The sequence below is a fragment of the Pristis pectinata genome, chromosome 15, assembly GCF_009764475.1.
Source record: "Pristis pectinata isolate sPriPec2 chromosome 15, sPriPec2.1.pri, whole genome shotgun sequence".
NCBI classification, from domain to species: domain Eukaryota; kingdom Metazoa; phylum Chordata; class Chondrichthyes; order Rhinopristiformes; family Pristidae; genus Pristis; species Pristis pectinata.
Window position 1 is genome coordinate 6,477,022 of NC_067419.1, and position 15,124 is coordinate 6,492,145.

The window sequence follows — 15,124 nt, forward strand, 5'->3', positions numbered from 1 at the left end:
TGCAAAGCTATGTATGCAGAAAAAAGATATCAAAAGAAGATGATGCTATCCCTTGAAATGGATAATAAATGTAGTTCAGCAGATGAGGCGGCAAATTTGGACACTGTCAAGTTTACAGCATTGAAGTGGTAAATAGAACAATGATGACGTTCGGTACAAATAATACATCATAAAAACACACCTTGCTGCATGGAGCTTTCCTATGTTTCACGTTTAAAGCAAGACTTTCAATTGTGCCTTCTAAATTCCATCCTTATTTGACAATACATAACTAGCTGTTTGCTTTGTCTATCCCAGATGTGCCCTTAACTCCTGATTTAATCTTAGGATGGGAACCAGAGGTAGTAAGTGACTCTGACAGTAGCAACTAGCCGTCCAGAAGATTTAAACTCCCAGGCCTCACCTGCATAGCCCAGATGAGTTTCCCATCTAAAGTCACTATGAAGCAGCATCTGACTGGCAGACTTCAGCAGACTCGGACAATAGGGCAAAAATCAAAGAAATGGTCTCTGCTAAGATGCCAAGTGCTGGGAATCTGCCTCAGAAGGGTCAACAAGGTTAACATAGTAAAACATCCCAATGTATTTAACAGGATAATATTCATCATGACAAAAGTGAAGGATAATGTTACAGGCTAGCTGATGGAGTGAAAGGCTTGGCTCCTTGGTTAAATAGGACTCCAAGTTATGAGCAGAATATTTCAGCCTTAGGAAGTAGTCAGAGAAATGAATGGAGTCAGTAGTTAGAACATAGAATAGGGAACACTTTGTACCAGGGAATGAAGATAATTTTGGTAATTGATTTATTATTGTCACATGTACCAAGGTAAAGTGAAAAACGGTTTTGCATGCCATCCATGCAGATCATTTCTTAAAAAAACAGTACTTCGAGGAAGTACAAGGGAAAAGCATTAACAGAATGCAGAATATAGTGTTAAGCCAAGCAGGTAACATTGTTAATAATCCTTAAAGCCTTAGAATTTAGCTTTAAAAGAGAAGAAAGATTATAATAGAAGTAATTAATAGATCTGTTGAGAGTTGCCACGCTCTGGCACCATCTTGAGATTTATGAAGCAAGATCTTTATAAATGCCTGGGGGGGCCTCAGCTAGAATATTGTGGATAGTTTGAGGCTTCACAGATGGTTTATCGTTTACAAATGTTCTCCTTGGAAAAGAAATTGAGGAAAGACACAATAAGACTTTTCAAGGTGTTTTGTTTTTGATACAGAAGAAACAGTTCCCTCTGCTGAGTGCATTGATAACCAGAGATCACAGATTCAAAAGATTTAGTGGGAAATGAGATACAAGATTTACCAGTTCTCTGGATCTTGAATCCTCTGAAAGCATGTTAAAAGTCAATTCTATAAATAACACTAAAATAGAAATTGGATAGCTCCCGAGGTTGAGGAACTTACAGGGCTCTGGGACTCAAGAGAACATCACTTGCAAGGCATCAACACAGCCATAAGGTTATGACGTATAATGTTTTAAGGATTCTAATTAATTAATTGGAGAAAATTTCTGCCAAGCAACATGACAAATTGGAGGCAGTGAAGAGACTGACTGAAGTGGTGTTCATGTATTCCCAGGCACAGCAACATACCAAGGATCATTTCCTTCACTTTTGATTAAACCCAACTATCTAGACATGCTATTGTTGTCAGACAAGAGCCATTTCCTGGAGGTGTCATCAGTGCACATCAGGAACCCAACAGCCTGTTCGGATCTACACAATATCCAAAGGACAGTGTGTAGATGTTAAATAGGAGGAGCTCAAGTTTAGAATCCTCCTCTCCATCCTATCTAAACTCCAGAGAGCATAGACTCGTTCTGCCCAATCTTTCATCAGAAGACAACTCCTTCATCCTCAGAATCATGAGGTATACCTTCACTGGCTTATCTCGTCTCAAATGAGGAGAAAACAAAAGTCTGCAAGTAGTAGTCAGGTGTGGTCTTACCAAAACCTTGTATAGTTGTGGTTAGACTTCCTTATACTCCTATTCTGTTCTTCTTCATTACTTGCTGTGCCTGCATGCTATTTGTACCGTATATGAGTACATACAGGTCTCTGTGTACATCTAATAATCTCACATTGTAGATAATATGGATTTTCCAATCTAATTTTACATTCTCACCCAAATGTATTCCATATACCATCTTTTCGACCACTCACAGTTAGCCTGTCCATAGGCCCTTGCAAGCCATGTCCTCAACTTACTTTCTCACCTTTGCATTATCAAATCTTGGATATATTCCATTTGATTAATATCACCTCTTTACACAGTTCTTCACGGTTGATTGAGGACAACAGCCTTTATTCCAGAACGCACAGAACTGAAGTAACTGAACAATCTTTTGAAAGATCTGCAGCCTCAACCACAGATAGAGCAGATGATGGTTGATGGAGCAGGTGGATGGTTTGGGAAGCCCAAATATTTGCACCTAGCTTCTGTATACTTCTGTTAGAGAGACCAGAAATTCTCAGCACCTACCTGAATGCTACTTCTCTATTCTGAGCAGTCATGGACCCAGAATTCCCACAAGTTCATGGTGAAGCTACATTTGTTCCGAGGAGACCAAGATAACCTTGAGGCTTTCCCCTGTCCTCCAAGGAACTGAGCTCGCAAGGCTTTTGTTTTGGGACTGTCACATCTGGCATGTTGGCACACTTGAATCACTGACGACTCTCAACTTTGATGTCTGTCTTCACCCAAGGAAGCGTCTCCCAATACACAACATGGTCCTTGGATACTAATCATTGACATTGATTGCAAATAACTGAGGCCTCAGTGCAAATTCTTGATGTTAGCCAATAGTTAACTTGCCAACTTGTCTACTCTCCTAATGTCACCATCCTTCATGATCACAGCTACCACACACCCTCCTTTTTGCTAATTCAATTCCTAGCCTTGGATCACTGTGCAGCCTCATTTCCATCTCATCTAAATAACTATTAGATCAACCCCATTTACCCCTCATTGTGCCATATTGATCCATTTTGATTTGAATACTTAATTGATTCGAATACTTCATTGACTCAGAGTCTTAAATTTTGATGACCATTTTCCCTATTTGTTCCCATTTGTTGCTTCATTATTTCCATTTCCTATCATTATTTGCTTATTACACAATTGTATAACACTGCACTACTATCTTCTTTCTCCTAAATTTTCAATACTTTTCCTTGCCAGAATCCTCCCTATTTGCACATCTCCCTGCATCACCACCACCCCAACCCATTCTGCCACCATTAATTTCATTGAAGATCTTGTCAATAGCACTCGTTATTCAATTTGCCAGGAAACTGATTCCAGCCTACAGAAGTAAGGCCCATCCCACCAGAAAACTCCCTTTCAACCCCGCCCCCCCAACCCCTAAGTACCAGTGCCAATGCCTCCCAAACCCCTTCTCCGACTACACTCTGAGCCACACTTCAGCTCTGTTTCACAATGTTCCAATCTGAACACAGATTTCGCTAATAATCCAGAATTATGACAGAATCACAGAATGTTTTGCTTTTGCACAGAAGGCAGTTATTCAATCCATATCAGCTCTCTATAAGAGCACCAGCTGGCCCCACTCCTCCACCCTCTCCCCATGTCCTGCAAATCCATTTTGTTCAGAGACACATCCAGATACTTTTGAATGCTACAACTGAGTCTGCCTTCACAATAATCTTGGTAGTTCTTCCTCATTTCTGTTCCTTTGCCTATCTAATCCATTCCATGTCCCCTTGCTTTTGCCCCTTCCTCAATGGGAACTGCTTCTCTTTATCTAGTCTAGACCCCTCATGATTTTAAACACCTTTGTCAGATGAGGTTTTGAGGGCTTCTATTTTAAGAATAACCCCTGCCTCTCCAATCTATCCACAGAGCTGAAGTCCCTCATCCTTGAATAAATGAAAGAAAAAAATCACAGAGAAGTGAAATAAAAACAGACAGCGCTAGAACACTCAGGTCAGGCGACAGGAAAAAGGAGGCACACGTCAGGCAGAGGCAGCTGGGATCAAGAGAACCTTTGAGTATAAGAGATGTACGAATACACAAGGGAAATCAGGAGAGCAAAGAGAGGACATGAGATAGCTTTGCAGATAAGGTAAAGGAGAATCCTCAGAAATTCTATTGTATATTAAGAGTAAAAGGGTAAGTAGGGAGAGGAAAGGATCATTGTGGTTGTCTGTGCGTGGAGATAGAGGAGATGGTGAGATATTAAAGGAAATGGGCCATCTCCTGAGAACCTGCGTACTCCACAAAGACAGCACCAGAGTCCACAATCATACCTGTTTCCCAGATCTCAGAGACATCACTACATGCTGCGCCACTGTGTTGTTCTCTGATTGATACTCAGATCTTAAATGTATATTTCTCATTTGTATTTACCATGGACAGAGTTATGGAAGCTAGGAAATTCAGGAAAGAGAATAGTGATGTCTTGAAACATATCCACATTACAAAAGAGGGGCTGGCAGTCTTAACGCACAAAGTCTCTGGGGTCTGAACCAAGTGGGAAGATAGGGAAGAAGCACTTCCCACCTCCACCTGTCAAAATATCGATGTGGATTTATAGCTTGTATCAGGAAGTAGTATTAGAAATAGAGCCTAGACAAGTATATTGTCTTCAAGCAAGTAGATGCCTTGAAGCACCACAACAAACTCCTTTCCTTAGCCAATAAATCCAACACTCCACCCACCACTATTTTGGCCATATATCTGAGGCTTATCAGACTGATAGCATACTTTTTTTTTATCCTCAGCTGAGTTGACAAACTGAGCCACCCTATCACCTTGTATTACCACGCCAATGCAAATGTCCATTAGTACCTCAGCCCACTTGCTTTTGGTATGCTTATTATTCAGTCTCCTGGTCAACCTATAATCTTTCACAATTCAACATCAGGGGGAATGGAAGAGGGCCAACAGGAGTGCAGAATATATTGGGCCAGAACAACCCTAAACCCTGGAGCTATGCCCTCATGATCTCCTTACCCTCTAACTTTGAGCTATTTGTAGTCTTATTAAGTGGAGGGTGAATACAAGGAGATTGCATGGAAAACTAAAGCAATGATCCTGATTTTACAAAATAAGTTCACTGAGAATAAAAATTAACAAACTAAATATCCTTTCACTTGTTCTGAGTAGTTGCATTACCTTGTGTGGAGGTTCTTTGTGAAAGTAAGTGAGTGCTTCTTCTTCAGAACCCACCAGAGTTAAGAGATGTTGAATCTTCTTTCGATCCTCTAACTCCCTACAAAAAAATCAATTTTGTATAAACCATCAGTACATCCACATGCAGGCATACTAGCTGAGTTAATTTTTTTCAACAACATCTTGTAAAATTGAGAACTAAGACCAAAGAGGTAATGGCATGCTTCAATATAATTATAACACACGAACAAATGACTGTTCCATTTACTTGGACAGCTCCTTGCCCAAGATTCATCTCCGCAAGACAGAGTGCACTGCAATCAACAGTACTAATTTTCATCAGCTGGAACAAATCACAGGAATTCTGTTCCCTACCTAATTTTTAGCCGATCATTTTCAGCATAAAGGCGCAGCGCATGCTCACGTTCCTGAAAGAGGTAAACTTGCATATCACTGAGTGCTTTCTGTAGCTCCTCAATCTCTTCTTCCCTCTGTCGAATCTCCCACTGGAGTTTGTGCTGAGGAGGAAAAGAGTTGAGTCCAAGATTGACAACATCAACTATTAAAAACACAGTTTTGAGATAAAAAAAACAAAGTAGCTTTAACCCGTTCTGAAGCTTACAAATTCATGGATCTGCTACTCACAAGCTACCAATTTAACAGGAATGATGCAGCACAGAATTGGAGTAGGGAAGATCTCTCCACCTATTACACCAACACCTACACTTGGAAACTACAATCCACATCTATTCCCCTCTTCTTTCCCCATTGCCCTGATCTTTTTCCTCCATTTTCTTAAATCTGTGCTTTCACCCAACAGCAAAAAAAGTTGTGCTTGACAAGCAATTTCTTATTTCTAACATGACTAAAGGAAAAAGCACAAAGGAATGGGGGTAAATACTCTGTCAACATTTAAGATGCATCTCGGCAAGCTATGGAGTTGGTAAATGGTTTTAGTGGAAATAATGTTGACCCAGGAGACCAGGGTAGAAGTACAGAAAATTAAAATACAAGGGAGAAAGTGCAAAGGAATAAAGAGAATGCAATCTTAAGTTATGAACAATGTGGGAAAACGTGCAGCTATTCACCTTGGTATGATCAATAGGTAAACAATGTTTGGAATGTTAAACTAAAAAATGCTGGTGTGTTGCAGGATCTTGGCTTTTTGAATCATGAAATGCAGTAACAGTACTTAAGAATAAAACTGGACAAATTACCTGATATTGATCTAGGGAGCTTATTCAGACACCACAAAAGCACATCCAATTTAGTTGACACCACAAAGTCCACCTCACAGACATCTTTGGACTAGTACACAAATTGGGAGAGCTATCCCACAGACAAGTTGAGCAATACAAGTTGTGTCCCCATAATCATACAATTCTTCAAAAATTTCCGACTCCCCTTTGTGATCACTGGTACATCCTGTCCCAACGATAGGACAGCCTGAGGTAACAGCATAGTAGTATGCAGTAAAGAAGGAACAGCAATGAGAATCCTCAACACAGTCTTTAGCACTAATCTTGGAGCCTATTATTGTGAAGGCATCAATCCAACATGGACGAGGAAAGATCCTGTGGCTTACTACTTCCTTCAGGTGATGAATCAGCACTGTCTCCAGATTGAGCAATGTTTGGAGTAACAAGGGTATAGAATGAACATTGGTGGGGAACTTCAACCATCATCCCCAAGAGAGGTGTGGCAGCAACACAATGATTGTGCATTGCATATCCTGAAGACATAACCGCCAGCTGGGTCTACAACAGCTGACAATGAATCAATCGGGAGGGGGAGGGGAAAGAGTTGGAATTTAAATCTCCTTGATCTTACCCTCACTAATCTATCTGTTGCAGATATGCCTGTCCATGACAGCCTTAATTGAAATGCCCACCGAAAAGTCCTGACTTTATACCGAAGTCACGTTGTGTGACACTACTATCATACCAAGTGGTATAAGACCTGAACAGACTTAGCACCCTGGTTTCATTGTGCTTTCTCTTTTCCCAATCTATCACCATTCAGATAATTTGTCTTTCTGTTTTTGGAAACCAAAGTCTTTCACTTATCCACATTAAAGTGCACCTGTCATGCATTTTCCCAATCATCCAACATGTTTAAATCACATTGGAGTCTCTTTGCATCCTCCTCACAACTCACACTGCTCTTTGTGAGCTTTCTGTTGGTTGCAAGTTTGGAGGCATTACATTTAGTTACATCAGCCAAATCATATATATTCAAATTGTGAATGGCTGAAGCCCAAGCACTGATCCCTGCTGCATCTCACCATCCAAAAAATCTTATTTCTATTTTTAACCTTGCCTTTGAACCAATTCTCAATCCATGCCAGTAAATAACCCCAAATCCCAAGTGGTTCAAATTTGCACAACCAAATCGTTACGTGAAACCTTAACGGAAGACTTCAGTACAAATACACCCCATTCACTGGTTCTCACCTATCTACCCTGCAAATTACATCCTCAATAAACTCCAGCAGATTTAAGGACGATTTCCCTTTCATAAACCAGTAGAGACTTTGTCCAAACCCATAAATATTTCCCAAGTGTTGTTATTTACACATACAAATTCTAACATTTTCCCCCACTCGTGTTGCTAGGCTTATTGATCCGCAATTCAGTTTTTCTCCTTCCTCCTTTACTCAACAGTGGGGTGGTACAGCAAACACTTGCTGTGACATTTGTTATCTACCAAACTTGTGGGATTTATTCCGAAGATGAAATGTTGGAAACTAACAAATGCATCCACTATTTCCAGGACCACTTCCTTCAGTGCACTGGGATGTAGATTATCAGCCCTTAGGGACTTGTCAGCATTTAGCCCATTTCCCTAGCACTTTCTTTTCTAATGTTCATTTCCTACAATTCTGTCCTCTCTCTGATCCCCAGCACATCTGGAAGGTTATTTGCATCCTCCTTTATGAAGACAGAATCAAAGTTTGTGTTCAACTGTTCGGTTATTTCTTTGCTCCCAATTGTAATTTCCCCAATTCTGGCAGCAAGGGACATAAATTTGTTCAGACCAGCCTTTTTCTTTTCACATATTTATGGATGCTGTTACAGATGATTGTTACATTTTCTGAGGCTTACTCTCATACTCCATTATCACCTTCTTAATCTTTTAGTCCTTCTTTGCGGAATTCTAAATTGCTCCTCAGGTAAACTGCCTTTCTTGGTAACTTTATACAATTCCTCCTCAGATCTAATACTAATTCTAATTTCATTTTTAAGCTGTGGTTCAGTGCTCTTTCCTGACTGGAATGAACAATTGTTGTATGTTATGTCATACATTCTTTAAATATTATCCATGGATAATTTATTGAGCAAAGTTTCCCGATCTATCATAGTCTGCCCTGCCACTTTCTACGACCTATATTCTCCCAGATTTCAGTTTTTATCGTCCGAAAATTCTACTTTCTACCAAAATGTAACATTTCACATTTCTCAGCATTAAATTTCATCTGCCACCTATCGGCTCCTCATTGTTCACCATGTCTCCAAATACCATGGATATTTGGACATTTCGCACTGTACATCCAAGCCCAAGTCATTAATATATGCTAAAAGAAAGCAGTGGCCCCAGTACCAACACCTGGGGAATTCCACTGTTCCTTTCCCTCCAGTCTGAAAAAAAACCTTTCAATACTGCTTTTTCCTGTTGCCTCAACAATTCTTCATCCATCCTGACACAAATCCTTTCATTCCACAGGCCATTCTTGATGAAAAGTCTATTATGCCTTTTGGAACTCCACATCAATCAACCATCTCATCAATAAGACTATCAAGTTAGTCAGACATGAGTTGCCTTTCACAAATCCATGTCGACTTTCTCGAATCGATCCACACCTGTCAGAGTGATTGCTAAATTCTGACCTTGATTATAGTTTCGATAACTTCCCAAGTGACAATGTTAAATTAAGTGCTCTATAGTTACTGGGTTACCCTTGAATGCTTTTTCTAATATTTGTAATTGTCCAATGCCCAAGCACCTACTGATGTCAGGAAATTTAAGGCCAAAACCTCTGCAATTTGCTCCCTTACTTCCCTCAATACTGGATATGGTCATCTGGATCGAGTGATTCATCCACTTTAAGACCAGCCTGTCTCTTGATCAACTCTTCAATCAATTTTTAGCCAGAGTCTCAATTTCATCCTGATGCAAGGAAATAATTTTGTACTTTAGCCATGTCTCTGTCTCCTAATATCTTGTTCTGAGAATTGTTCCTAAATACATTAAGAAACCATCCTTAAGGCTACATTGAAAACTTGATTCCTCCAACCTTTGAAGACTGAAGTTACCAACGATTATTGTAATACTCTTGATTTACCCTTTCCCATTGCGTACCTGCAATTCCTATTCGTTTCACAAGGGTCTGTAGTGGGACTGTTGCATTTGTTTTCGTTTTAAATACAGATCACATACGTAAATTCAGTCTGTACTGATCATCATGTACCCATCGCTACTCATCCCATTTGCCAGCACTTGGTACATAGTCTGTGCCTTGACAATTCTTATGCTCGTCTTGATGCTTCTTAGATGATGAGAGTACACCTGGTACCACCACATGCTTAGCCAGTGCATCCCAGATTACAAATACCCTCTCGGTGAAAAAGTTCAACTTCAGATCCCCTCTAAATCTCTACCCCTTATGCCATCACATTTTAGGTAACTCTGCTATGAGGGATAGTTTCCTACCTACTACCTTACCTATGCCCCTCAGAGCCTTGTACACCTCTATCTGGATCCCCCCTTAAACTCCGCCATGCTAAGAAAAACAAATCCAGCCTATCAAGTCTGTCCTTGTAACAAAAATGCTCCATCTCAGGTAACACCGTGGTGAATCTCCTCCAGCACCCTCTCTGGTCCAATCACTTCCTTGCTCAAGGGTGGTAATCAGAACCATACACAGTACCCCAGCTGTAGCTTAACTAATGTTTATAAAGCTGTACCATGGTCTCCCTCTTCTTATATGTTATGCCCCAGTTAACGAAGGCCTTCTTCCCACACACCTTCTTCACCACCTCATCTACCTGTGCTGCCACCTTCAGGGATCCTGGGACTTGAACTGTAATACTAAGCAGATGAGAGATGTTAATGCTGGAAAGCCGCTACCACTGTTAGACATACCAAATGGAACTCCTATTCCTGCACGGCAAACTGCACATCAGCAGGGAAGTCACTTCCTACACACAACGGAGCACTTCTACATTCCCAACCAATGATGCAAGTACTCGATACGGTAAATAAAACTAAACCTGAAATCCAGAGAATTCAAAAATTGATATTCATTTCTCTGTTGCTCAATACTCCCTTGAACCATTCACTGTGTATACATACCCTACCCTTGTTAGTCCTTCCAAACTAATCAATTTACACTTATCAGGATTAAATTTCATCTGTCATTTCTCTGCCTATTTTACCAATTTATCAATATAATCCGGCAGCCCATGACTATTATCCTCACTACCAACAATGCCACTGATTTTCGTGTCATCTGCAAACTTACTAATTATGCCTCCGACATTCATATCCAAATTGTTCACGTACATAACAAACAGTAAAGGTCCCAGAACCCATCCTGTGGTATACCACTGTTCACTGGGTTCCAATCACAAAAACCCTCCACTATCACCCTCTAAGCCTCAATCAGCAATGTTCAAATACCCTGCTGCGATGACCCTATACCCTGTGATTTGTCTACAGATTTGCTTTTCTACTTCCTGATGACCATCAGAAGGCTGGCAATATAGCCACAGCAACACAATCGATGCTTTTTGTTCCCAAGCTAAATGGCCTCACTGGATGAGCCTTCTAGAATATCCTCCCTTATCACAGTAATGGGCTCGGTAATCATTACCACCTCCTCCCCTACATTTCTCCCTCCCCGTCATCACACCTGAAGATTCCATACCCTGGAATGTTGAGCTGAAAACTACCTATATTTTGAATGCTGAGTAGGGATGGGAGAAATAGAATCTCAGGGCTTTTAAAAAGAGATCAAATAGCTTAAGGGCTCCAGGGAAAGGGCCAGGAAACAGGACCATCGAAATTGATTGACTAGGTATCCATAAAGACTCAATGGCCCAACTGGTTAAGTGACCTTCTTCTGTGCGGTACCATTTCTATGATATTATTTCTTGCAGTTAACTGGAAGATAATCACTCCTTTCTTTCTAACGACACTCCTACTGGATTGGCAATTATTTAAAACTCAATCTGTGCCATAGTTGTGCTTGCTGAGACCCACCTGCTCTTCATATGTGGCCTTATACTTCTCCAGTTTCCGCATAAGATCTTCATGCTCCTCGTCAAATTGTGCAATCTTTTTACGGTAGTACTCCAACAGTTCTCGGGAAGGACGGAGAAAAGCCAAGCGCTCGTTCACTGATGGAATGGGCGGAGAACGGTCAGGCTGGGGTGTTTGTTCTTTACCCGAGTGGCCCATAGTGGATCTACAAAGCAAAAACAAAACTTTGTAAATAGATCATAAGTAATCCTGTACTCGACATTCTTACAGGCACAACGGTGAACACCAGCACAGAGAAATAGGAAACGCTCAGCAGGTCAGGCAGAATTGAATGAAAGAGAATCAGGTCGAAAACCCTTTGTCAGGACATTCTCACTGATACCGATGGGCTGATTCAACGTTGATGCAAGGCTTCAGGGGATGTTTGGAGCTGGCAGGACCTGTTCACACCGACCTGACTCAGCGCCCAAGTTACAGCGAATCAAGCTGCAGGCTGCTATGGATGGTTGCGATGAGGTGGGAGTCTGTGGCCAGGCTGAGACCGCAATGAGCCACATCGGGACCAGCCAGCCTCACCCACCATGCCCCACAACCCCCGAGAGCCACTGCCCATCCCCACTAACCAAGACTCCACCCCACCCCACCCTCACTCACTCACAGTGTCCCACCGCCCCCCTCCACTCACCGTGCCCCCTCCCGTTGCCCCCCACTCCCCATGCCCCCAGATTCCCCGTGCCCCACACTCCCCCCTCACCGTTCCCTGCCAACCCCCACCTCCACTCAGCATGCCCCCCTCCCCTTGCCCCCACACCCCCCTCCACTCCCCTTGCCCCCACTCCGTGCCCCCCATGCCCCCACACCCCTTCCACTCCCCTTGCCCCCACACCCCCCTCCACTCCCCTTGCCCCCCACTCACCTTGCCCCCACACCCCCTTTGCCCCCCACTCCCTGTGCCCCCCACTCCCCCCATGCCCCACACCCCCCTTCACTCCCCGTGCCCCCACACCCCCCCACTCCTTGTGCCCCCACACCCCCCTCCGCTCCCCGTGCCCCCACTCCCCCTCCACTCCCCGTGCCCCGCACACCCCCTCCACCCACCGTGCCCCCACCCCCCTCCACTCCCCGTGCCCCCCACACCCCCCTCCGCTCCCCGTGCCCCCACACCCCCCTCCGCTCCCCTTGCCCCCACTCCCCCCTCCGCTCCCCTTGCCCCCACTCCCCCCTCCGCTCCCCGTGCCCCCACTCCCCCCTCCACCCCGTGCCCTCCACTCCCCGTGCCCCCCACACCCCCCTCCACCCACCGTGCCCCCCACACCCCTCCACTCCCCGTGCCCCCCACTCCCCGTGCCCCCCACACCCCCTCCACTCCCCGTGCCCCCCACACCCCCTCCACTCCCCGTGCCCCCCACACCCCCCTCCACCCACCGTGCCCCCCCACCCCCTCCACTCCCCGTGCCCCCCACACCCCCCTCCACCCACCGTGCCCCCCCACCCCCTCCACTCCCCGTGCCCCCCACACCCCTCCACTCCCCGTGCCCCCCACACCCCCTCCACTCCCCGTGCCCCCCACACCCCCCTCCACCCACTGTGCCCCCACCCCCCTCCACTCCCCGTGCCCCCCACACCCCCCTCCGCTCCCCGTGCCCCCACACCCCCCTCCGCTCCCCTTGCCCCCACTCCCCCCTCCACTCCCCGTGCCCCCACTCCCCCCTCCACCCCGTGCCCCCCACTCCCCGTGCCCCCCACACCCCCTCCACTCCCCGTGCCCCCCACAACCCCTCCACCCACCGTGCTCCCCTCCACTCCCCGTGCCCCCCACACCCCCTCCACCCACTGTGCCCCCCACACCCCCTCCACTCCCCGTGCCCCGCACACCCCCTCCACCCACCGTGCCCCCCACACCCCCCTCCACTCCCCGTGCCCCCCACACCCCTCCACCCACCGTGCCCCCCACACCCCCTCCACCCCGTGCCCCCCACTCCCCGTGCCCCCCACACCCCCCTCCACTCCCGTGCCCCCCACACCCCCTCCACCCACCGTGCCCCCCTCCACTCCCCGTGCCCCCCACACCCCCCTCCGCTCCCCGTGCCCCCACTCCCCCCTCCGCTCCCCGTGCCCCCACTCCCCCCTCCGCTCCCCGTGCCCCCACTCCCCCCTCCACTCCCCGTGCCCCCCACACCCCCTCCACCCACCGTGCCCCCCACACCCCTCCACTCCCCGTGCCCCCCACACCCCCCTCCACCCACCGTGCCCCCCCACCCCCTCCACTCCCCGTGCCCCCCACCCCCTCCACTCCCCGTGCCCCCCACACCCCCCTCCACTCCCCGTGCCCCCCACACCCCCCTCCACCCACCGTGCCCCCCACACCCCCCTCCACTCCCCGTGCCCCCCACACCCCTCCACCCACCGTGCCCCCCACACCCCCTCCACCCCGTGCCCCCCACTCCCCGTGCCCCCCACACCCCCCGCCACTCCCGTGCCCCCCACACCCCCTCCACCCACCGTGCCCCCCTCCACTCCCCGTGCCCCCCCCACCCCCTCCACTCCCCGTGCCCCCCACACCCCCCTCCGCTCCCCGTGCCCCCACTCCCCCCTCCGCTCCCCGTGCCCCCACTCCCCCCTCCACCCCGTGCCCCCCACTCCCCCCTCCACTCCCCGTGCCCCCCACACCCCCCTCCACCCACCGTGCCCCCCACACCCCTCCACTCCCCGTGCCCCCCACACCCCTCCACTCCCCGTGCCCCCCACACCCCCCTCCACCCACCGTGCCCCCCCACCCCCTCCACTCCCCGTGCCCCCCCACCCCCTCCACTCCCCGTGCCCCCCACACCCCCCCTCCACTCCCCGTGCCCCCCACACCCCCCTCCACTCCCCGTGCCCCCACACCCCCCTCCACCCACCGTGCCCCCCACACCCCCTCCACTCCCCGTGCCCCCCACACCCCCTCCACTCCCCGTGCCCCCCCACCCCCTCCACTCCCCGTGCCCCCCCACCCCCTCCACTCCCCGTGCCCCCCACACCCCCCTCCACTCCCCGTGCCCCCCACACCCCCCTCCACCCACCGTGCCCCCCACACCCCCTCCACTCCCCGTGCCCCCCACACCCCCTCCACCCCCCGTGCCCCCCACACCCCCTCCACCCACCGTGCCCCCACCCCCCTCCACCCACCGTGCCCCCACACCCCCTCCACTCCCCGTGCCCCCCACACCCCCCTCCACTCCCCGTGCCCCCCACACCCCCCTCCACCCACCGTGCCCCCACCCCCCTCCACCCCCCGTGCCCCCACACCCCCTCCACTCCCCGTGCCCCCCACACCCCCCTCCACCCACCGTGCCCCCCACACCCCCTCCACTCCCCGTGCCCCCCACACCCCCTCCACCCCCCGTGCCCCCCACACCCCCTCCACCCACCGTGCCCCCACCCCCCTCCACCCACCGTGCCCCCACACCCCCTCCACTCCCCGTGCCCCCCGCACCCCCCTCCACCCACCGTGCCCCCACCCCCCTCCACCCACCGTGCCCCCCGCACCCCCCTCCACCCACCGTGCCCCCCGCACCCCCCTCCACCCACCGTGCCCCCACCCCCCTCCACCCACCGTGCCCCCACCCCCCTCCACCCACCGTGCCCCCACCCCCCTCCACCCACCGTGCCCCCCGCGCCCCGCTCTCCATCCGGGTCCGAGCCGCCATCACCCCAGCAACAAACCGCCACCACACACC

At 48.6% G+C, this 15,124-nt stretch overlaps 1 protein-coding gene across 2 annotated transcripts in view; it reads right to left on the reverse strand.

Annotated features, from left to right (window-relative positions):
• The window catches only part of ccdc77 (coiled-coil domain containing 77), a 34,687-nt gene extending 19,563 nt beyond the window's left edge, over window positions 1–15,124 (reverse strand). The window contains exons 1-4 of one of the 2 annotated variants that reach the window (XM_052030415.1): window positions 15,051–15,124; window positions 11,406–11,610; window positions 5,520–5,662; window positions 5,148–5,244 (exon numbers count right to left, since the gene is read on the reverse strand). In XM_052030415.1, the coding sequence (XP_051886375.1) occupies window positions 5,148–5,244; window positions 5,520–5,662; window positions 11,406–11,610; window positions 15,051–15,094 (489 nt within the window). In that variant the 5' untranslated portion in view covers window positions 15,095–15,124. Of the gene's footprint in view, window positions 1–5,147; window positions 5,245–5,519; window positions 5,663–11,405; window positions 11,611–11,859; window positions 12,005–15,050 lie in introns of those variants that run through there. The other variant, XM_052030416.1, reaches the window with a different exon arrangement.